The 23,808-nt window shown below is 48.7% G+C and overlaps 1 protein-coding gene across 1 annotated transcript in view; it reads right to left on the reverse strand.

Annotated features, from left to right (window-relative positions):
- The window catches only part of nudt14 (nudix (nucleoside diphosphate linked moiety X)-type motif 14), a 75,365-nt gene extending 62,793 nt beyond the window's left edge, over window positions 1–12,572 (reverse strand). The window contains exon 1 of the mRNA XM_055640252.1: window positions 12,417–12,572. Within this exon, the coding sequence (XP_055496227.1) occupies window positions 12,417–12,497 (81 nt within the window). The 5' untranslated portion in view covers window positions 12,498–12,572. The remainder of the gene's footprint in view (window positions 1–12,416) is intronic.
- Window positions 12,573–23,808: the final 11,236 nt, after the last annotated feature.

Genomic DNA, 23,808 nt, shown 5'->3' on the forward strand with positions numbered 1-23,808 from the left:
AAGAGTGAAAAAAAGAAGGAATGGTGACACAGGAGACAGAATCCACTCTGGAGGGGCAGGTGCAGTTGACAGGAATTCAGACAATTGGTGTGATTAGAGATGAAAGATCAAAAGCTGCGATTGCTCCATTAGTGGGTTTAATGACAGGTTCCATCCTCCAACAAACCACAGGCAGGAACCTGCAGACAGATCGGTGAGATGAGCAGAGATTGCAAAATTATCCTTCCCCAAGCTTTTACTCATTGACTGCGAGATGTGCAAATCAGGCGCAAAATTCCATGCAATACATTTTTTTTCATGAGATAAAGCACGGAGATAGGCCCTTCAGCCCATCAAGTCCATGCCCATCACCCGTTTACACTGGTTCGATGTTATCCCACTTTCTCATCCACTCCCTACACACTAGGGGTACTTTATAGAGGGCCAATTAACCTACAAACCTGCATGCCTTTGGGATGTGGGAGGAAACTGGAGCACCCGGAGGAAATCCAAGCGGTCACAGGGAGAACGTGCAAATCCCACACTGACAGTGCCCGAGGTCAGGATCGAACCCGGGTCTCTGGCGTTGTGAGGCAGCGGCTCTACCCGCTGCGCCACTGTGCCGCTTCTGTGGGGGAGCCTGGTAAAAGGTGCAGCATTTAGAAGGCTGCTGGAGGTCCATTACTCTTATTGAAACATATAAGATTATTAAGAGTTTGGACACGCTAGAGGCAGGAAACATGTTCCCAACGTTGGGGGGAGTCCAGAACCAGGGGCCACAGTTCAAGAATAAGAAGTAAGCCATTTAGAACGGAGACGAGGAAACACTTTTTCACCCAGAGAGTTGTGAGTCTGTAGAATTCTCTGCCTCAGAGGGCTGTGGAGGCAGGTTCTCTGGATGCTTTCAAAAGAGAGCTAGATGGGGCTCTTAAAAATAGTGGAGTCAGGGGATATGGGGAGAAGGCAGGAACTACTGATTGTGGATGATCAGCCATGATCACATTAAATGGCGGTGCTATGTCCTCTGGTTCCTGAATCCCCAAATCTGGGTAAAAGACTGTCCATTCAGCCTGTCTATTCCCCTCATGGTTTTACACACCTCTATAAGATCGCCCCTCATCCTCCTGCGCTTCAAGGAATAAAGTCCTAACCTGCCCAATCTCTCCCTATAGCTCAGCCCCTCAAGTCCTGGTAACATCTTGTACATTATCTCTGCACTCTTTCCAGCTTAACTACATCCATCCTATAGCAGGGTGACCAAAACGGAACACAACATTCCAAATGTGGCCTCACCAACGTCTTATAGAAGAGTGGCATAACATCCCAACTTCTCTCCCCAATAGAACTGATGAAGGCAATCTACCAAACGTTTTGAAGTCTGAAGTGAAATTCTCTGCCTCAGAAGGCGGTGGAGGCGGGTTCTCTGGATGCTTTCAAGAGAGAGTTAGATAGGGCTCTTAAAAATAGCGGAGTCAGGGGATATGGGGAGAAGGCAGGAACGGGGTACTGATTGGGGATGATCAGCCATAGAAACATTGAAACATAGAAAATAGGTGCAGGAGTAGGCCATTCAGCCCTTCGAGCCAGCACCGCCATTCATTGTGATCATGGCTGTTCGTCCCCTAACACATTGAATGGCGGTGCAGACTCGAAGGGCCAAATGGCCTACTCCTGCACCTATTGTCTATTGTCTATTGAAGGGTCTCAACCCGAAACATCACCCATTCCTTCCCTCCAAAGATGCTGCCTGTCCCGCTGAGCTACTCCCGCATTTTGTGTTGACCGAAAGCTTTCTTCCCTTCCCATCTACCTGCGACGGCACTTTCATACTATTAAACTTAGTCTCAATTAAATTCTTTGGCTTTACATTATTGGATATAAAACAGTGTTTTCTGCACGAGGATTTAATAATTAGAAAAGTATAGCCACAGAACAAGACACTTGGCCCACAACATCTGTGCTGTCCACAATGCCTACTTGGACAAGTACGTGGATAGGTTAGGGGGTTAGGGGGATATGGGCCAAACGCGGGTAGCAGCTCGGATTGGGTATATTGGACAGCATGACAAGATTGGCTCAAGGTCATGTTCCTGTGCTCTATGGTCACATGTGCAAAGTGCAAACACAGCAAAATTCTTTTCTTGCAAACAGTCCACTAGAGTCTCACCACCCAGACCACCCCGTGATTAGCAAGTCAAGTCAAGTCGACTTTATTTGTCACCTACACATACAAGATGCACAGTGAAATGAAAGTGCCAATGACTGTGGGATTGTGCAAAACAACAGGACAACAGAACAGAAACCAGTATATGTTTGTCTAAAGGGTTTTGACCCGAAACGTTGCCTATTTCCTTTGCTCCATAAATGCTGCCTCACCCGCTGAGTTTCTCCAGCATTTTTGTATACCTTCGAGAAACCAGTATTACATTTTTTTTTAATGCACAACAGTAAATTAGTCCCTGGTGAGATAAGAGTTTACAGTCCTGATGGCCTGTGGGAAGAAACTCCGTCTCATCCTCTCTGTTTTCAGCTGAGGTGCTTGCCTGACCATAGCAGCTGGAACAGTCCGTTGCTGGGGTGGTAGGGGTCCCCCATAATGTTGCTGGCTCTATATCTGCATCTCCTGGTCTATAGGTCTTGCAGAGGGGGGAGTGTACTTCCCATGGTGCGTTCGGCCGAACGCACTATTCTCTGCAGAACCTTCCTGTCCTTCCCAGCAACTGTACAGCAACAGCCTACTGAGCCCGCATGCAAGAGGCACCATGTTTGGCAGCATTTAACAAGTCTAGTCCACACTTCAGCTGTTATGAGCGGTATGACTCAATGACTCATCGATAATCTCATCTGCCTGCACATCAACCATATCCAAATCCATAGATTGTTAAGGGCTTGGACACACTAGAGGCAGGAAACATGTTCCCGATGTTGGGGGAGCCCATAACCAGGGGCCACAGTTTAAGAATATAAGGAGTAAGCCATTTAGAACGGAGACGAGGAAACATTTTTTCTCACAGAGAGTGGTGAATCTGTGGAATTCTCTGCCTAGGAGGGCGGTGGAGGCAGGTTCTCTGGATGCTTTCAAGAGAGAGCTAGATAGGGCTCTTAAAAATATCGGAGTCAGGGGATATGGGGAGAATGCAGCGACGGGGTACTGATTGGGATGATCAGCCATGATCGCATTGAATGGCGGTGCTGGCTCGAAGGGCCAAATGGCCTACTCCTGCACCTATTGTCTATTGTCTATTGCCTATTTAAATGCCTATCGGACAATTGCAGGTTTGCCAGAGTAAAGACATTGCTGAGGGATTCTCGTGTAACGAAGAGTTGCAGATGCAGGTATAAATAGAAGGAAGACACAAAATGTTGGAGTAACTCAGCGGAAAGAAGGAATGGGCGACGTTTTGGGTCTGAAGAAGAGGTCTCGACCCGAAACGTCGCCCATTTCCTTCTCTCCAGATATGCTGCCTCACCCGCTGAGTTACTCCATCCAGCATTTTGTGTCTACCTGCTGAAGAATTCTCCAAGGTTAAGCTCAGAGCACCCTCTGCTGCCGTGACAGAAGACTCTCTCACACCACCATGCTCAGCAACACTGCAGCTGCGTGCCAAGGCGTCTGCAATGCTGGTCAGCACACCTGCATTCCACAGATTTGTCAATAGACAATAGGCAATAGACAATAGGTGCAGGAGTAGGCCATTCAGTCCTTCGAGCCAGCACTGCCATTCAATGTAATCATAGCTGATCATCCACAATCAGTACCCCGTTCCTGCCTTCTCCCCATATCCCCTGACTCGCTATTTTTAAGAGCCCTATCTAGCCCTCTCTTGCAAGCATCCAGAGAACCTGCCTCCACCGCCCTCTGAGGCAGAGAATTCTACAGACTTACCATTCTCTGTGAGAAAAAGTGTGTCCTCGTCTCCGCTCTAAATGGCTAACCCCTGACGACAGATGGCGCAATGGGCTAAGTGTTCGGCTGGCGACCGGAAGGTAGCCGGTTCTAATCCCGCTTGGAGTGCATACTGTCGTTGTGGCCTTGGGGCAAGACACTTCACCCACCTTTGCCTGTGTGTAAATGTAATGTAATTATGTGAAGCACTTTGGGGTCAATGCAAGTTGACTAAAAATGTGCTATATAAATAAGATCATTATTATTATTATTATTATTATTCTTAAACTGTGGCCCCTGGTTCTGGTTTCCCCCAACATCGGGAACACGTTTCCTGCCTCTAGCGTGTCCAAGTCCTGAACAATCTTATATGTTTCAATGAGATTCCCTCTCATCCTTCTAAACTCCAGAGTGTACAAGCCCAGCCGCTCCTTTCTCTCAGTATATGACAATCCCGCCATCCCGGGAATTAACCTTGTAAACCTACGCTGCACTCCCTCAATAGCAATAATGTCCTTCCTCAAATTAGGGGACCAAATCTGCACACATATACTCCAGGTGTGGTCTCACTAGGGCTCTGTACAACTGCAGAAGGACTGCAGAAGGACCTCTTTGCTCCTATATTCGATTCATCTTGTTATAAAAGATGACTGTCACCTTCATCCCAGTCACAGCCAGGAATCACAAGCAGTACAGAGGCACAGCTTGTCAAGACCATGCCATGAAGATAGTATATTTTCCCTCAAATTTGATAAATGGAGAAACAAGGAACTGCAGATGCTGATTTACAAAACAAGACGCAAAGTCCTGGAGTAACTCAGCAGGTCAAGCAGTATCTATGGGAGTCTGGAGAAGGGTCCCGACCCTAAACGTCTCCTATCCACGATCTCCAGAAATGAATGCCCGACCCACTGTTACTCTAGCACTTTGTGTCATTTGATAAATATTACAAGGAACATAGAACAGTACAGCCCAGGAACAGGCCCTTCAGCCCAGAATGTCTGTGCCGTACACAATGCCAAGACCATCTCTTACCAGCCTGCACACAACCAATATCCCTCCTGCATATCCATGTGCCTGTCCAAAAGTCTCTTAAACACCACTATCATATTTGCCTCCACCACCACCCCGGCAGCTCATCCCATGCACCCCCCTAACCCCCCCCCCCCCCCCCCCCCCCCCCCCCCCCCCCCCCCCCCCCCCCCCCCCCCCCCCCCCCCCCCCCCCCCCCCCCCCCCCCCCCCCCCCCCCCCCCCCCACCCCCCCCCCCCCCCCCCCCCCCCCCCCCCCCCCCCCCCCCCCCCCCCCCACCCCCCCCCCCCAAACGTGCTCCGCACATCTCTTTCAAACTCTGTCCCTCTCCCCTTAAAGCTTACTCCTCTATTAGAAGAGTTTTCCATCCTAGGGAAAAAAGACAGAGAGTAGACAATAGACAATAGACAATAGTTGCAGTAGGCCATTTGGCCCTTCGAGCCAGCATCGCCATTCAATGTGATCATGGCTGATCATCCACAACCAGTACCCCGTTCCTGCCTTCTCCCCATATCCCCTGACTCCGCTATTTTTTGACTCCGCTATTTTACACAAGAACCTTGTTCCTGGGGTGGAAATGTCAAAGACTAGAGGGCACTGCATACAGGTGAGAGGGGCAAAGCTTAAAGAAGATGTGCGGGGCAAGTTTGTATTTACCAGACGGTGGCGAGTGCCTGGAACGTGGCCGGGGGGTGGTGGTGGAGGCAGATAGTGGTGTTTAAGAGACATTGGATATTCAGGAATTGGAGGGGTATGGACCACGTGCAGGCAGAGGAGATTAGTTTCACTTAGCAACGTTAGTCTCGTACATTGTGGGTCGAAGTTCCTGTGCTGTATTCCATGTTCTATGCATATTCTAAACTGTGTCTTTTGTATAATAGTTAGAAGCTAACATGCCCCACTGTGAAGCAGGCTATCACAGAGGATTCAAATACAAGATGCCTTACTATTAAATTGGACAATGGTGAGACCACATGTGCAGTACTGTGTATCATTCTGGCCCCCTTACCAAAAGATGGATTATACCTGTTAGGGGCCTGAGGTAATTCAAGAGTTCTCCCGAGTTCTCCCCTGATTTGAGGTCGGGTAATGTCCGTAGCGGTACGTAGGGGTTCGTGGATGTCATGTAGCGGCTCGTACGTAAACTCGTGACATTTTTTCAACACTGTGAAAAACGTCCACGAGTAAAAAAATACTAATGAAAATGTTTTAAACTTTTACTCGTACGAGCCCCTACGTACCCACTACGTACATTACACGAGCTCGAATCAGGGGAGAACTCGGGAGAACTCTTGAATTACCTCGTACAGTGGGACAGGCCCTTAATTGTGACGTTTAGCTTAAGAAAGAACTGCAGATGCTGGAAATATTGAAGGTAGACAAAAATGCCGGAGAAACTCAGCGGGTGAGGCAGCATCTATGGAGCAAAGGAATAGGTGACGTTTCGGGTCGAGACCCTCCTTCGCTGCACAGATGCTGCCTCACCCGCTGAGTTTCTCCAGCATTTTTGTCCACCTTCCTGTTATTGTGACAGTGCATTTAAGATTTGTGTGGGAAGGAACTGTAGATGCTGGTTTACACTGAAGATAGACACAGAAATGCTGGAGTAACTCAGCGGGACAGGCAGCATCTCTGGAGAGGAATGGGTGACGTTTCGGGTCGAGACCCTTCTTCAGTCTGACCCGAAACATCACCCATTCTTTTCTATCCAAAGATGCTGCCTGTCCCGCTGAGTTAGTCCAGCATTTTGTGTCTATCTTCGGCATTGAAGATTTACCAGGTTAGTTCCAGGGGTGACGGCTGTCTTTTAAGGGGAGATTGAGTAGTCCAGAGTAAATGAAAAGTAAAAGCAAAACAGAAAACGTTGGAAACAATCAGAAGGTCAGGCAGCATCTGTGGAAAAGGAACCAGAGATAATGTTTAAGGCCAAATAAACTTTGGGCTTGTACATTCTGGAGTTTAGAAGGATAAGAGGGGATCTTATTGAAACATATAAGATTATTAAGGGTTTGGACACGCAGGAAACATGTTCCCGATGTTGGGGGACTCCAGAACCAGGGGCCACAGTTTAAGATTAAGGGGTAAGCCATTTAGAACAGAGATGAGGAAACACTTTTTCACCCAGAGAGTTGTGAGTCTGTGAAATTCTCTGCCTCAGAGGGCGATGGGAGCCAGTTCCCTGGATACTTTCAAGAGAAAGCTAGATAGGGCTCTTAAAGATAGCGGAGTCAGGGGATATGGGGAGAAGGCAGGAACGGGGTACTGATTGTGGATGATCAGCCATGATCACATTGAATGGCGGTGCTGGCTCGAAGGGCCGAATGGCCTTCTCCTGCACCTATTGTCTATCAAACTATGTAATGTTACTTGCCCAGATGCAAAGATCGAGGAGCTCAACAACTGGCTAGGTGGGTGATGGTGATTTAGGGGTGCTTTGTCTATAGAAGGTGGAATTTAGCAGTAGTCATAGAGCTATACAGTACAGAAACAGGTCCTTCGGCCCAACTTGTCCATGCTGAACAAGTTATCATACTGGGATGGTCCTATTTGCCTGCATTTGGCCCATAGCCCTCAACCCTTCCTCCCATATATCCATCTAAATATCTTTTGAAACATAATTGTATCCATTTTTGAAGCTTCCGCTGGCAGCTCATATTGGATCTGGATTACCCTCTGTGTGAAACAGTCGCCCCTCTTTTAGAAACCTCTACCTAGCTGAGGAAAACGACTGTGAGTGTTCACTTTTATCCATGCCCCTCATGAACTTGGACACCTCAGTAAGGTCACCCCTCAACCTTCCACGCTCCCAGCCTATCCAACCTCTCGTTATAACTCAAGCCCGCGAGTCTCAGTAACATCCTGGTGAATCTATTCTGCATCCTTCCCAACTTAACGACATCCTTCCTGTAGCCGGGTGACCAGAACTGCACACATAACTCCAAGTATGGTCTTATCAATGACTGTATCACAATGTCTGAGATTTTGTATGTTCAGAAGTGACAAGAACCAGACACAATGGTATTAGTCTTGTGAAGGAAGGAACTGCAGATGCTGGTTTAAACCGAAGATGGACACAAAATGGTGGAGTAACTCAGCGGGACAGACAGCATTTCAGGAGAGAAGGAATGGGTTGAGAACCCTTCTTCAGTCTGAAGAAATGTCACCCATTCCTTCTCTCCAGAGATGCAGCCTGTGCCGCTGAGTTACTCCAGCATTCTGTGTCCATCTTCGGTATCAGTCTTTGGTTTAGTTTAGAGATACAGCACCAAAGCAGGCCCTTCGGCCCACCGAGTCCATGCCAACCATTGATCACCTGTTCACACTCGATTCTATTTTACCCTACTTTCTCATCCACTCTCTGCACATCAGGGGTAATTTACAGAGGGCCAATTAACCTACAAACCCGCACGTCTTTGGGATGTGGGAGGAAACCGGAGCACCCGGAGAAATCAGCCATGATTGAATGGCGGAGTAGACTAGATGGGCCAAATGGCCTAATTCTGCTCCTAATGACCTTATGACTTTAGAGATACAGCATAGAAACAGGCCAATTCGGCCCACTGAATCCGTTCCAACCAGCGATCATCCCATACAATAACACCATCCTACACACTTGGGACAATTTACAATTTTTACCTGCATGTCTTTGGAGTGTGGAAGAAAATAGGATCACCCGGAGAAAACACATGCGGTCACAGGGAGAACATGCAAACTCCACACAGATAGCACGTAAGGATGGTCAGGCACAGTAGCACAGCGTTAGAGCTGCTGCCTCGCAGCGCCAGAGACCCAGTTTCGATCCTGAGTACGGGTGCTGTCTGTACGGGGTCTGGGCGTTCTCCCTGTGATCGCGTGGGTTTTCTCTGGGTGATCCGATTTCCGCCTACACTCCAAAGACATGCAGGTAAAAATTGTCGCCAGTGTGTCAGGTGGTGTTAGTGTACGGGATGATCGCTGGTTGGCATGGAGTCAGTGGGCTGAATGGGCCTGTTTCTATGCTGTATCTCTAAAGTCTAAAGTCATAAAATCATTAGGCTATTTGGCCCATTAAGTCTACTCTGCCATTCAATCATGGCTGATCTATCTCCCCCTCCTAACCCCATTCTTCTGCCTTCTCCCCATAACCCCAGGCACCCTTACGTATCAAGAATTTAGCTATCTCTGTCTTAAAAATATCCATTGAGTTGTCAATATCATCAAAGTCATGATGGAACCTGGCTCTGTGGCGTTGTGAGACAGCAGTTCTACCAGCTGCGCCACAGTGCCGTCCCAAAGTCCTCCATTCACTTGTGGAAGAGATTTCTGTTCATCCAAATTTCAAATAGGTGGTTGACAATGACACTGAACAGGTGGAGGAAGAAGAATGCTGGGTGTCCACGTTCTTGTGAAAAGTGCCACAGAGGTTCCTAGTGGCTTGGGCAAAGGGCAATCTATAGATGAAATATAGAAGAGATTCAGGAATAGGTCGTGGAAGGGGCAGAGGAGGGAATGGTGTGGGAGTGAGCAGAGAAGCTACAGCACGTGGGTGCATAGAAAGTCTGAGGGCGATGGCAAGACTCCGAACAGCATTGTGTAGGAAGGAATGGAGCTGGCTTCTTACACCAAAGATAGACACAAAAAGCTGGAGTAGCTCAGCGGGACAGGGAGCATCTTGGGAGAGAAGGGACAGGTGACGTTTCGGCTCAAGATGCCTTCTTCAGACTGAGAGGTTCACGAAACATCACCTATTCCTTTTCTCCAGAGATGCTGCCTGTCCCACCGAGCTACTCCAGCATTTTGTGTCTATCTTCTACCAGCATTGATGTGCAGAGGGATCTGGGCACTAAGTCAACAGCTCCATGAAAGAAGAGGCATCACAAGTGGATAGAGAGGTAAATGAGGTTTATGGTAAGCTTGCCTTCAGCGATCTGGGCAGTGAGTATAAGAGTCAGGAAGTCATGATGCAGCTTTAGAAGACTTCGATTAGGCCATATTTGTAGTGTTGTTTGCTGTTGGGGTCGGCCCATGACAGGAAAGATGTGGAGGCTTTGAAGAGGGTGCGGAGGAGGCATTAGAACAGAAGTTGAACTGACGGATTGTTTTCTCTGCAACGAAAGAGGTTGAGGGAAGACCTGGTAGAAGTAAATAAAATGATGAGAGGTGTAGAAAGGGCAGACATGGGATGGGAATATCAAATAGTAGAGGGCATGGCTTTAAGGTGAGAGGGGAATAGTTTAAAGGAGCTGTGTGGGGCATGTTTTTTTTACACAGGTGGTCGTGGAGGCAGATACGATAGTGACATTTAAGAGCTTTTTAGGGAGGCACGCACATATGCAGGGATTGGAGAACAGTGAAAGGCTTGGATGTGGAGAGGATGTTTCCACCAGTGGGAGAGTCTAGCACTAGAGGTCACAGACTCAGAATTAAAGGACGTTCTTTCAGGAAGGAGATGAGGAGGAATTTCTTTAGTCAGAGGGTGGTGAATCTGTGGATTTCTTTGCCACAGAAGGCTGTAGAGGCCGTCAGTGGATATTTTTAAGGCAATAGACAATAGACAATAGGTGCAGGAGTCAGGCCATTTGGCCCTTCGAGCCAGCACCGACATTCAATGTGATCATGGCTGATCATCCCCAGTCAGTACCCTGTTCCTGCCTTCTCCCCATATCACCCGACTGCTATTTTTAAGAGCCCTATCTAGTTCTCTCTTGAAAGCATCCAGAGAACCTGCCTCCACCGCCCTCTGAGGCAGAGAATTCCACACTCATCTTTCTCTGTGAGAAAAAGTGTTTCCTCGTCTCTGTTATAAATAGCTTATTCCTTATTCTTAAACTGTGGCCCCTGGTTCTGGACTCCCCCAACATCTGGAACATATTTCCTGCCTCTAGCATGTCCAAGCCCATAACAATCTTATATGTTTCAATGAGATACCCTCTCATCCTTCTAAACTCCAGAGTGTACAAGCCCAGCTGCTCCATTCTCTCAGCATATTACAATCCCACCATCCCGGGAATTAACCTGGTAAACCTACGATGCACTCCCTCAATAGCAAGAATGTCCTTCCCCAAATTAGGGGACCAAAACTGCACACAATACTCCAGGTGTGGTCGCACTAGGGCTCTGTACAACTGCAGAAGGACCTCTTTGCTCCTATATTCGATTCCTCTTGTTATAAAGGCCAACATGTCATTCGCTTTCTTCACTGCCTGCTGTATCTGCATGCTTACTTTCATAGACTGATGTACAAGGACCCCCAGATCCCGTTGTACTTCCCATTTTGCCAACTTGACGCCATTTAGATAGTAATCCTGTTTTTGCTACCAAAGTGGATAACCTCACATTTATCCGCATTAAACATCATCTGCCATGCATCTGCCCACTCTCCCCAACCTGTCCAAGTCACCCTGCATTCTCATAGCATCCTCCTCACAGTTCACAATGCCACCCAGCTTTGTGTCATCTGCAAATTTGTTAATGTTACTTTGAATCCTTTCATCCAAATCATTGATGTATATTGTAAATAGCTGCGGTCCCAGCACCGAGCCTTGCGGCACCCCACTAGTTACTGCCTGCCATTCTGAAAGGGACCCGTTAATCCCTACTCTTTGTTTCCTATCTGCCAACCACTTCTCAATCCATGCCAGCATTCTACCCCCAATACCATGTGCCTTAATTTTGCCCACTAGCTCCTATGTGGGACCTTATCAAATGCTTTCTGAAAGTTCAGGTACACTACATCCACTGGCTCTCCCTTGTCCATTTTCCTAGTTACATCTTCAAAAAATTCCAGAAGATTAGTCAAACATGATTTCTCCTTCGTAAATCCATGCTGACTCGGAACGATCCTGTTACTGCTATCCAAATGTGCCGCTATCTCATCTTTTATACTTGACTCCAGCATCTTCCCCACCACCGATGTCAGGTTAACTGGTTTATAAATCCCCGTTTTCTCTCTCCCGTCTTTCTTAAAAAGTGGGATAACATTAGCTACACTCCAATCCACAGGAACTGATCCTGAGTCGATAGAACATTGAAAAATTATCACCAATGCATCCACAATTTCTAGAGCCACTTCCTTAAGTACCCTGGGGTAAAGACCATCAGGCCCTGGGGATTTATCAGCCTTCAGTCCCATCAGTCTATTCAACACCATTTCCTGCCTAATGTGGATTTCCTTCAGTTCCTCCGTTACCCCAGATCCTCTGGCCACTACTATATCAGGAAAATTGTTTGTGTCCTCCTTAGTGAAGACAGATCCAAAGTACCTGTTCAACTCATCTGCCATTTCCTTGTTCCCCATAAGGCAGAGATAGATAGATTCTTGATTAGTGCGGGTGTCAGGGGATATGGATAGAAGGCAGGAGAATGAGGTTAGGAGGGAGAGGTAGATCAGATATGATCGAATGGTGGAGTAGACTTGATTCTGCTCCTATCACTGATGACCTTATGACAGGGGGCCCAGATTCCCACAGAGTGACCAGTGTCCGCAGAGCCCGGCCTCCCTCCACCCCCTCCCTGACCCCGCAGTGGGCCCCGCACCCACCTGAGTGTAGTGGGCCCGCAGTGGGCGCAGGAAGCGGGAGTGGCGGCACGAAGACACCTCCACGTCCATCACCGACTCCATCACGTGACCGGCTCCCGGGGCAGCCGCCTGTCACTCACCACCCGGGGGCGGGGTCTAACCGGGCTGTCGCTCACCGGCAGCGCACGTCACTCACCGCCCGGGGGCGGGGTGTTCACCGCGCTGGTTTAACCACGCTGTCGCTCACCGGGGGGGGGCGGGGCATGGGGCCCAGCGCACGTCACTCACTGCCCAGGGGCGGGGTGTTCCCGCGGGGGCGGGGCCGGCGCTACCTCCACCCTGGGCGGGACCATCGCCTGTCACTCACACCGGCGGCGGGGTCTGTCAGCACTGGAGGGCGGCGCCACCGTCTGTCACTCACCCTGGGGACAGGGTTTATATGGGGGTACACAAAAAAGCTGGAGAAACTCAGCGGGTGCAGCAGCATCTATGGAGCGATGCTGTACCTTCGATTTTCCAGCATCTGCAGTTCCTTCTTAAACACGGGTATATATGGCGACGGGTCTGTCAACACTGGGGGCGGGGTCAAGAATGTCACTCACTCCGGGGGCGGGGATCTGTCAACACTGGAGGCGGGGTCACAGCTGTCACTAACTCGAGGGCGGGGTTTACCTGGGGGCAGGGCCCGGTCTGTCACAAGAGTCAAGAGAGTCAAGAGTCAATTTAATTGTCATTTGGACCCCTTGAGGTCCAAACGAAATGCCGTTTCTGCAGCCATACATTACAAACAAATAGACCCCAGACACAACATAATTTACATTTTACATAAACATCCATCACATTGCTGTGATGGAAGGCCAAAGAAAACTTATCTCTCTCCACTGCACTCTCCCCCCCCCCCCCCCCCCCCCCCCCCCACAGAGTCAAAGTCCAAAGCCCCCCCCCCGCTGGCGATGCGATGGCGATTCTCCTGCGGCCATTAAAGCCACGCCGGGTGGTGCGAGGTCGCACACCGGGTCTTGATGTTGGAGCCCCCGGCGTGCGCTCGCAGAGTCCCGCAGCCATTCAAAGCCGCGCGGGGCGGTGATGTCAGGCCTTGCTCCAGGAGCTCTTCGACCCCGCAACTCGGGCGGGAGAAGTCGCCGTTGCGAGAGCCCTGAAAAGCGGTCTCCCTCCAGGGACACGCGGGCTCCCGGTGCCGCCATCCGCCAGACCCGCAGTTGCAGCCTCCGAATCAGCAGCAGCAGCAGCGGCAGCAGCAGTGCTCCACCACCGCTCCACCCGCTCTGGACTCGGCCAGCTCCGCGACGGTGAGGTGAGTCGGCACCAGAGTCCCCGGTCACCGCGGGGGGGGGGATCTACCTGGGGGCGTGTCCGGGCTGTCACTCACCGCAGTGCGGGGGGAGGGGAGGGGCGCTGACCAACTGCCATCCACCACAGACGCTGCCCGACCAGTTGAATATTTTATTTACGATAGAATTAGGGCGGTCACGGTGGCGCAGCTGTAGAGTTGCTGCCGCCTTACAGCAAATGCAGCATCGGAGTGCGATCCCGACTATGGGCGCTGTCTGCACGGAGTTTGCACGTTCTACCCGTGACCTGCGTGGGTTTTCTCCGAGATCTTCGGTTTCCTCCCACATTCCAAAGACGTACAGGTTTGTAGGTTAATGTAAAAGAATTGTCCCTAGTGGGTATAGGATGGTGTTAATGTGTGGGGGTCGCTGGTCGGCGCGGAACCGGTGGGCCGAAGGGCCAGTTTTCCGCGCTGTCTCTAAACTAAACTGAAAGACGCAAAAAAAGCTGGAGTAACTCAACGGGACAGGCAGCATCTGTGGAGAAGGAATGGGTGATGTTTCGGGCTAGGATCCTTCTTCAGACCTAATTAGGGATAAGGGGAGCGAGAGATATAGACGGTGAGATGGATTGGTTTATTCAATATTCTTTGCCCTGTTGTCAATCACTTTACGCTTTATGTTCTTACAGTTACACAGCGTGGAAACAGAACTCGCCCACACCGGCCTACATTCTCCATCTACACAAGTCCCGCCTGCCCACGTTTGGCCCATATCCCTCCAAACCTGTCCTATCCATGAACCTGTCCTAGTGTCTGTTAAATGGTCCCTGCCTCAACTACCTCCTCTTAACAGCTTGTGTAGGAAGGAACTGCAGATGCCGGTTTAAACCGAATATAGACACAAAATGCTGAAGTAACTCAGCGGGACAGGCAGCATCTCTGGAGAGAAGGAATGGGTGACGTTTCGGGTTGAGTCTGAAGAAGGGTCTTGACCTGAAATGTCACCCATTCCTTCTCTCCAGAGATGCTGCCCGTCCCGCTGAGTTACTCCAGCATTTTGTCACCATCCTCTATGTGAAAAAGCTGCCCTTCAGGTTCCTAATAAATCTTTCCCTTCTCACCTTAAACCTATGTTCTCTGGTTCTTGTTTACTCTGCCCTGGATTAAAGTCTCTGAGCATTGGGCGGCAGCGGTAGAGTTGCTGCCTCACAGCGCCTGAGACCTAGGTTCAATCCTTAACTACGGGTGCTGTCCGCACGGAGCTTATACATTCTCCCCGTGACCGCGTGTGTTGTCTCTGGGTGGTCCGGTTTCCTTCCACATTCTGTAAACATACAGGTTTGTCGATTAATTGGCTTCGGTAAAAATTGTAAATTGGCCCTAGTGTAAAATAGTGTTAATGTACGTGGGGATCGCTGGTCGGCACGGACTCGGTGAGCCGAAGGGCCTGTTTCCACACTTTATCTCTAAAGTAAACTAAACTATGACTCTGTGCCTTTCCTCCTGGTGGTGGGCTTCTGTACTAACAAGATTGGTCAGATTTCCAGCTAAACGAGTGAGCATGATCCAGGACCCACACAACCCTGAAATTGTGAAGAAGCAGCAGGAGTCTGAAGAATGTGAATCTGTGGAATTCATTGCCACGGAAGGCTGTGGAGGCTAAATCAACTTGCCCACACCGGCCAACATGTCCTAGCTACACAAGTCCCACTGGCTTGGGTTTGGCCCATAGCCCACCAAACCTGTCCTATCCTGTCTAATTGTTTCTTCAAAGTTAGGATAGTCCCAGCCTCCTCTGGCAGCTTGTTCCATACACCCACCACCCACTGTGTAGCAATACCCATTTAAAATAAGGGGTAAGCCATTTAGAGCGGAGACGAGGAAACACTTTTGCTCACAGAGTTGTGAGTGTGGAATTCTCTGCCTCAGAGGGCGGTGGAGGACGGTACTTTCAAGAGAGAGCTAGATAGGGCTCTTGAAGATAGCGGAGTCAGGGGAGAAGGCAGGAACAGGGTACTGATTGTGGATGAGCAGCCATGATCACATTGAATGGCGGTGCTGACTTGAAGGGCCGAATGGCCTACTCTTGCATCTATTGTCTATTGCCAACAAAACTACGAACTACAACAGTCTTGGTTGCACTGAGGGTTTTGTTTAATTTTGCACTAATATTGTTTTTTTTAATTTATTGAACTTAAAAACTGCAGAAGCTGGAAAAGTCAAAGGTAGACAAATCTTATATGTTTCAATTTTTGTCTACCTTCGACTTTTCCAGCTTCTGCAGTTCTTTCTTAGACACAGATTCAAGATAATTGGGAAAAGAATCACAAGAGTGTTTAATGTTAAATGCATTGAGTTGCTGTGGTCTGGACTGTGGTGCCTGGAAAGGAAGTTGGATGAAGACTTAACAAGAAAGAGTCGCAAGGAGTCTGGGGAAAGGGCAGCGGGTGGGAAGCGATTGAACAAAGAGCACATGAGGGCACAATGCGCCAAGTTCTGTGTTGTGTGATTCAACATGGAAGGAAATGGTGGAGGCTTACTCCCTGTATAATGGTGATTGTCCAAGAATGACATTCAGAGGGCAATGTGATCATGGCTTTAAGTGCATTCGGAACTGAGCTAATCCAACAATGCAGCAAACGATTCTGAATGAGCTGTAGACAGAAAGCATTCAAACGGTCACTGTAGATTATGAGCAAACTTAACAGTGGCCCACAACCCTCTCCCCTCTCACCTGCATCCACCTATCACTTGCCAGACTTTCTCTCGACCCCACCTCTCTTCCAGCTTTCTCCCCTTCCACTTTCCTTCATTGATGAACTGTACACTGCAAGGGCCAGGAAGCGAGCGGGTAAGATCATCTCTGACCCCTCTCACCCTGGCCGCCAGCTCTTTGAATCACTGCCCACTGGAAGGCGACTCCGGACTGTCAAAGCTGTCACAGCCGGACATAAAAACAACTTTTTTCCACTAGTAGCTCTACTCAATAACCAAAAATCTGTAGCCTCCTTTTGCTCTGGTATTTTATTTAGTTCACATGTTTAATCAATGATGTTTTATTATTAATGTTTAATGTTTTACGTGTCGCTCCTAACTGTCACTGTACGTCATGTTGTCACTTGTGGGCAAAGCACCAAGGCAAATTCCTTGTATGTGAATACTTGGCCAATTAACCTATTCACTCATTCATTCTCCCCCCCTACAATCAGTCTGAAAAAGACTATAATTAGACCATTCAGTCCATCGAGACTAATCTGCTGATCCATTTTTTTCCTACCAACCCCATTCTCCTGCCTTCTCCCTGGAACCTTTGATGCCCTTGCTAATCAAGAACCTATCATTCTCTGCCGTAAAAACACTCAATGACTTGCCCCCCGTAGCTGTCTGTGGCAATGAATTCCAGAAGTGTCCCTATCCTTGTGAGACAGCAACTCCATTGCCATGCCACTGTGTTCTCCAGAAATGCTGCGGAGTTACTCCAGCACTTTGTATCTTTTTCTGTAAACCACCATCTGCAGGTCCTTGTTTCAACTCAGCGTGTGAGGCAGCATCTGTGGAGGAAATGGACAGACAATGTTTTGGGTTGGGATCCTTCCTCAGACTGATGGAGTAGGAGGGGAGAAAGCTAGAAGAGAGGTGGGGATGGACAAAGCCTGACAAGTGATACGTGGATACAGGTGAGGAGGGATTTGGTGGAGTAAGTGACAAAAGCAAGAGGTAAAACGAAGAACAAAGAATTGTAGCTGTTGGAATTCTGTTCAGAGCAGAGTGCTGGAGTAACTCAGCGGGTCAGGCAGCATCTGTGGAGAACATGGATAGGTGACGTTTCACAGAGTGCTGGAGTAACTCAGTGGGTCATGCAGCATCTGTGGAGAACATGGATAGGTGACGTTTCACAGAGTGCTGGAGTAACTCAGTGGGTCAGGCAGCATCTCTGGAGAATGTGAATAGGTCGGAACCTTTTTTCAGATTGAAAGGAGACAAAACGGTGTCAAATAAGGGGGCAGACAGGTGAAAGAGTGGACTCGACTTTCTGACCCACAGACCACAATCAGAGAGGATAGACACCTACTCCACCGGCTCAAAGCAGTGATGAAGGGTGTCATCATGTCCTTACACCAGTACTGCACATCGCTCTGTACATGATCCTCCCGCTTCTGTTTCTCCTTGTAAGCAGGGCGTACAAGCACAGCCAGGTGATCAGATGTAGCACAATGTGGGCTGGGCAAGGAGAGGTTGCGCTTTCAATGGTTGAGGAGCAGTAGTCAGAATGTTGCCTGGATTAGAGGATACAGCCACAGGTTGGACAGACAATAGACAATAGGTGCAGGAGTAGGCCATTCGGCCCTTCGAGCTAGCACTGCCATTTAATGTGATCATGGCTGATCATCCACAATCAGTATCCCGTTCCTGCCTTCTCCCCATATCCCCTGACTACGCTTTCATTAAGAGCCCTATCTAGTTCTCTCTTGAAAGTATCCAGAGAACCGGCCTCCACCGTCCTCTGAGGCAGAGAATTCCACAGACTCACAACTCTCTGTGAGAAAAAGTGTTTCCTCGTCTTCGTTCTAAACAAACGGCTTACCCTTTATTCTTAAACTGTGGCCCCTGGTTCTGGACTCCCCCAACATTGGTAACATGTTTCCTGCCTCTAGCGTGTCCAAACCCTTAATAATCTTATATGTTTCAATAAGATCTCCTCTCATCCTTCTAAACTCCAGAGTGTACAAGCCCAGCCGCTCCATTCTCTCAGCCTATGACAGACCCGCCATCCCGGGAATTGGATTGTTTTCTCTGGAATGTCGGAGGTTGAGGGGAGACCTGATAGAACTAGATCAAATTATGAGAGGCATAGATAGAGTAGACAGTCAGAGCCTTTTCCCCCAGGGTGGAGATGTCTAACAAAAATGTTTTCACACAGAGAGTTGTGAGTCTGTGGAATTCTCTGCTTCAGAGGGCGGTGGAGACCGATTCTCCGGATGCTTTCAAGAGAGAGCTAGATAGGGCTCTTAAAGATAGCGGTCAGTGGATATGGTGAGAAGGCAGGAACGGGGTACTGATTGGGGATGATCAGCCATGATCACAGTGAATGGCGGTGCTGGCTCGAGGGGCCGAATGGCCTACTACTGCACCTATTGTCTATAGTTTATTGACTAGAGGGAATAGTTATACGGTGAGAGGGGGAAAGTTTAAGAGAAACGTGCGTGCTGTCGGGGTAGACGTGAAGCATGGATCCCGCTCGTCCCCCGAAGACCGGAGAGCAGATGAGGAGGGAACCAGCCGCTGGAGAAGTCGGACGCGAGGAGCAAGGGGGGTGAACCGGGGTAAAGCCTCCAGAGCCTTCAGGGTCAGCTGCAGGTGGACACAAAGACAAGAGACAATAGACAATAGACAATAGGTGCAGGAGTAGGCCATTTGGCCCTTCGAGCCAGTACGCCATTCAATGTGATCAAGGCTGATCATCCCCAATCAGTACCCCGTTCCCGCCTTCTCCCTATATTCCCTGACTCCGCTATCTTTAAGAGCTCTACATAGCTCTCTCTTGAAAGTATTCAGAGAACCGGCCTCCACTGCCCTCTGAGGCAGAGAATTCCACAGACTCACAACCCTTTGTGTGAAAAAGTGTTTCCTCGTCTCCGTTCCAAATGGCTTACTCCTTATTCTTAAATTGATGGCCAGGTGAGGAGAGGAAAGGGGAGGGACGTCGGTTTGCGGGCCGATCCGGTCGAAGGCGACGGAGGAAGGCCCTGCAGGTGCCTGGGGCTCGCCTCGGTTGAAAGCCGCTCCAGTAGACTTTGCACACGGGCCGACACTTCCGAATTTGAAAATGGTGCCAAAACATGGCGAAGCCCGCGTGTGTAAATACGAACTCCACTGTGTAGTTGCCACAGGTGAGAAATAAAGCAGCGTTGAACTATTGACCATTGTGTGGGCCACCCTCTGGAAGATTAAGGTTGAAAAGCAAAATGTGAAAGTGAATGAGTCACCCAGTAATCGCTCCTTGACAACTCTGACGCCAGATATATCTGTGTTTTGAATCGGTCCCACCCACTGTAAATGCAGTGAGAAAACACTGCTTTCTCTCTTCCTCCGTCATTGTATCGGGAACTCACTTTACAGCACAGGAAAGTTGCCCTTTGTGGCCACTTCTGGTCCCATCGCCAACGGCAACGTGGTGCTTTATCCCAAACTACCCTTTGCAAAAGGCACAGAAAACTTTCCAGCCTCCGGCAATGCACAAAACCCGGCTCATTCAAACCCGGATTCCAAATGCACTCGGACCGTGGGCTGATGCATTGGTTCCTAACTCGTAGAGTCTTCTTCTTCTTGCGTATGGCGTGCACAGCCTAAAGTTGTAGGTCAACTTGTTCTATTTGATCTAATTGTTTGTGCACATTGGGTTGGTTGCATTCGTCAAAACAGGGCGGACCACGTGAAGGTTGCATTCTCCCACCCCACTGTTAGAGTCACGGAGAGCCTAAAGTCTAAATATAAAGTATCTCTGAAATCTAAAGTCACGGAGTAATTCAACACAAAAATTATCCCTTTGGCTCAATTTGTCCATGATGACCGAGATGCCCCATCCAAGCCATTTGCCAGCGTATCATATCCCTCTGAACCTTTCCTACCCAAGCAGCTGATTTAAGAGGATGTGTGAGGTGCAGCTTTTCCACACAGAGGGTGGTGGGGGTATGGAATGAGCTGCCAGAGGAAGTAATTGAGGCAGGTACTATAACAGGACTTAAAACTCATTTGGAAGGGTACATAAATGCCTTGCACTAAACGTTATTCCCTTAACATGTATCTATACACTGTAAACAGCTCGATTGTAATCATGTATTGTCTTTCCGCTGACTGGTTAGCACGCAACAAAAACTTTTCACTGTACCTCGGTACACGTGACAATAAACTGAACTGAACTACATGCGTAAGAAAGATGTCGAGGGACATGGGCCATGGCAGGTGGAACGAACAGAGATGGAACATTTTGGTCAGCACAGACGTTGGGCTGAATGGCCTGTTTCCGTGCTGTATGACTCGCTGACTAATCCCCTGATGTTTTTTTTAAAAACAATATATTGAAATCACTACACATCTATACAGACATTGTTCCATCAATTCAATGCATTTGCTGGTGATATATCAAACCCGCTCAGGTTTCCTCCTAACACAATGCACTGTGAAGTGCTGGCGAGACTGTTACATGGGACCCAGCCCCTCAGTGCCCGTGGTGCTGGGACCTGAGACTGTGGTCTTCCCCCACAGAGCCTTGGTGTTGGCTGCACCGAGCTTCATTGCGTCCCTCAGCACGTATACTCCTGCAGCCTGGAACGTGCCAGGCAGAAGCAGCAGGAGGCTGCTTGGTTTGGCTGCTGAAGATTGCAGCACAGAGGCACAGCTGGTGGAGTCGCTGCCTCTCAGCGCCAGGGACCCGGGTTCCATCCTGACCTTGGGTGCTGTGCTGTCTGTGTGGAGTTGAAGTATTTTTAGAATGGAGAATTCTCTGAGGCAGAGAATTCCACAGACTCACAACTCTCTGTGAGAAAAAGTGTTTCCTCGTATCCGTTCTAAACGTTTACTCCTTCTTGTTCTTGTTCTTGTTTAGTAAGGCATCACAGCCATTGGGGAAAGTGTGATCAATGGGGTTGGGGAGGAAAGATCAGATCAGCCATGATCGAGGACCAATGCCCGTTCGATGGGCTGAATCCCCTAATTCTGCCCCTGACTCTTATGATTTTACTCCGACAAAACTCTGCACTCCCACTCCAAAGCTTATCCCCAGTACTCATTCCTCCATTCTCGCCCCAGTCTCTTAGCTCCCCCCCCCCCCCCCCCACCCCCCCTCACACACTCCTTCTGTACGAGAAAATTGTCTCTCCTCCAACAGTTCCGTTCTAAAAATCATGGAAACGTTTACTCCCCAGAGAGAGGGAATCTTGTTAGAGGCTTGTTCTTGTTTAGTAAGGCATCAAACCAGAGGGAGGTTTATGGGGAGAAGTCAGGAAATGGGGTGCCAGAGGATGTAGGGAAGGAAAAAAGAATTGATAAGATCAGCCATGTTGGCCGAAGTTGGACCAAAGGGCCTGCCAGACTGACGATGGGCTCTAGGAATCTGGTGGTATCTATATTCTGTAAGATCTTGACCAATTTTGACTCATGCTTGATTTCCGACAGAACTCTGCACTTACTCCAATTCCATTAGGCAGGATTAGGCCATTCGTACCTTCGATTGCCCCAATTTATATGATCATGGCCATCATCCAACTCAGTATCCCATACCTGCCTACTCTCCATACACCCTGATCCACTTAGTCACATGGGCCACATCTAACTCCTTCTTTACGATACCAATGAACTAGTCTCAACTCCCTTGTGGCAAGAGTTCCAGAGATTCACCACTCTCTGTGTGAAAATAGAAACATCTCGGTTTAAATTTCCCCCTTATCCTTGAGAGGAATAGACTGGATAGAGGCACAGAGTCTCTTCCCATCTAGAGTCCAACCCCTTAAGAATTTTGTAAGTTTCTATAGGTCCCCTCTCAAAAATTCTAGAGGGGGAAAGAAGTCTAATAGGAATCTGAGGGGTAGCTTTTTCACAGAAAAAGGAATGGTGGGGTGTATGGAACAAGCTGCCAGAGGATGTAGTTGAGTCTGGGAGACCAAAACTGTACAATACTCCAGTTTCTCAAAAAGACCCTGTACAATTGCAGTAGAAGGTCCCTTTAGATACTCAAATATTTTGCAATGAAAACATACCAGTCTGATGGGACCTGCATGCCTACCTTCAATGAACTGGTGTACCATGACACCCAGGTCTCGCTGCATCTCCCCCTTTCCCAATCGGCCACCATTTAGATAATAGTCTGCTTTCCCATTTTTGCCACCAAAATGGATAACCTCACATTTATCCACATTATACTGCATCTGCCAAAAATTTGCCCACTCACCCAGCCTATCCAAGTCACCTTGCAGTCTCCTAGCATCCTCCTCACAGCTAACACTGCCCCCCAGCTTAGTGTCATCCGCAAATTACGTCGTCATTTTGGCCCACCTCGCTCAGGGCCCCCCTCCTCCAGACTGGATCAGAGGGTTTCTCCCATCGATGAAAAATCAGAGAGATATTAATGTTTTAAAACATTTTGCCATTCTCTCTGCTACCCCTGCTGAGGGGAGGGGGGAGGGACTATAAAACCCAGAAGTGGTGTGCCTCACTCAGTCTCTGCAAGATGGAGGAAGCGAGAGGGTCATGTCTCTCTGAGCTCTGAATAACACTGAACACACAGTCTACTCAACTGTGAGTGCCCTTAATGTGGTTTGAAAATGAAAATATGGTTGGTTTGAAGTAAAAAGGCACTGCAAATGGTTGTTTGGGGGTTTTGGGTTGAAGTAAAAAGGCACTGCAAATGGTTGTTTGGGGGTTTTGGGTTGAAGTAAAAAGGCACTGCAAATGGTTGTTTGGGTTGAAGTAAAAAGCCACTGCAAATGGGTGTTTGGAGGGTTTGGGTTGAAGTAAAAAGGCACTGCAAACTGTTGTTTGGGGGGTTTGGGTTGAAGTAAAAAGGCACTGCAAATGGTTGTTTGTCTAAACTTAACAACTTCCTGTTTGCACTATATTGATTTTAGATAAAACGCTACCACTTACGGCTGTGATTTTTGGCCATCTTACTCAGTCCCCCTCCGCTCATCAGGTGCAGAGGATTCTTCTCATCAATGAAAAATAAAAGTGTTATTAGTGTTTAAATAATGTTTGAGAATCTCTTTCCTGTCAATCACGCCATGAAGCCCACACCTTTTCTGGTGGGAGGGGGAGGGGGAGGGATTATAAAACCCGGAAGAGTGGGTGTGGCTCAGTCTCTGCATGATGGGGGAGGGAGAAGTCACGACTCTGTCTGAGCAGTAAATCAACTGAACACACTGAATGTCTACTGAACTGTAAGTGGTGTTTTGTGTGGTTTTATGGTGGTTTCACCCTGCATGAAATGGCATGAAACTGCTTTTGAATGTGGTGTTGTTGCACCCTCCTTGAAATGGTATGAAACTGCACTTGAATTTGGTGGCTGCACTTGAGTTTGGTGGCCTTGCACCCTGCTTGAAATGGTAGGAAACTGAATCTGAATTT

This window comes from Leucoraja erinacea, chromosome 9 (genome assembly GCF_028641065.1).
Source record: "Leucoraja erinacea ecotype New England chromosome 9, Leri_hhj_1, whole genome shotgun sequence".
NCBI lineage: Eukaryota > Metazoa > Chordata > Chondrichthyes > Rajiformes > Rajidae > Leucoraja > Leucoraja erinaceus.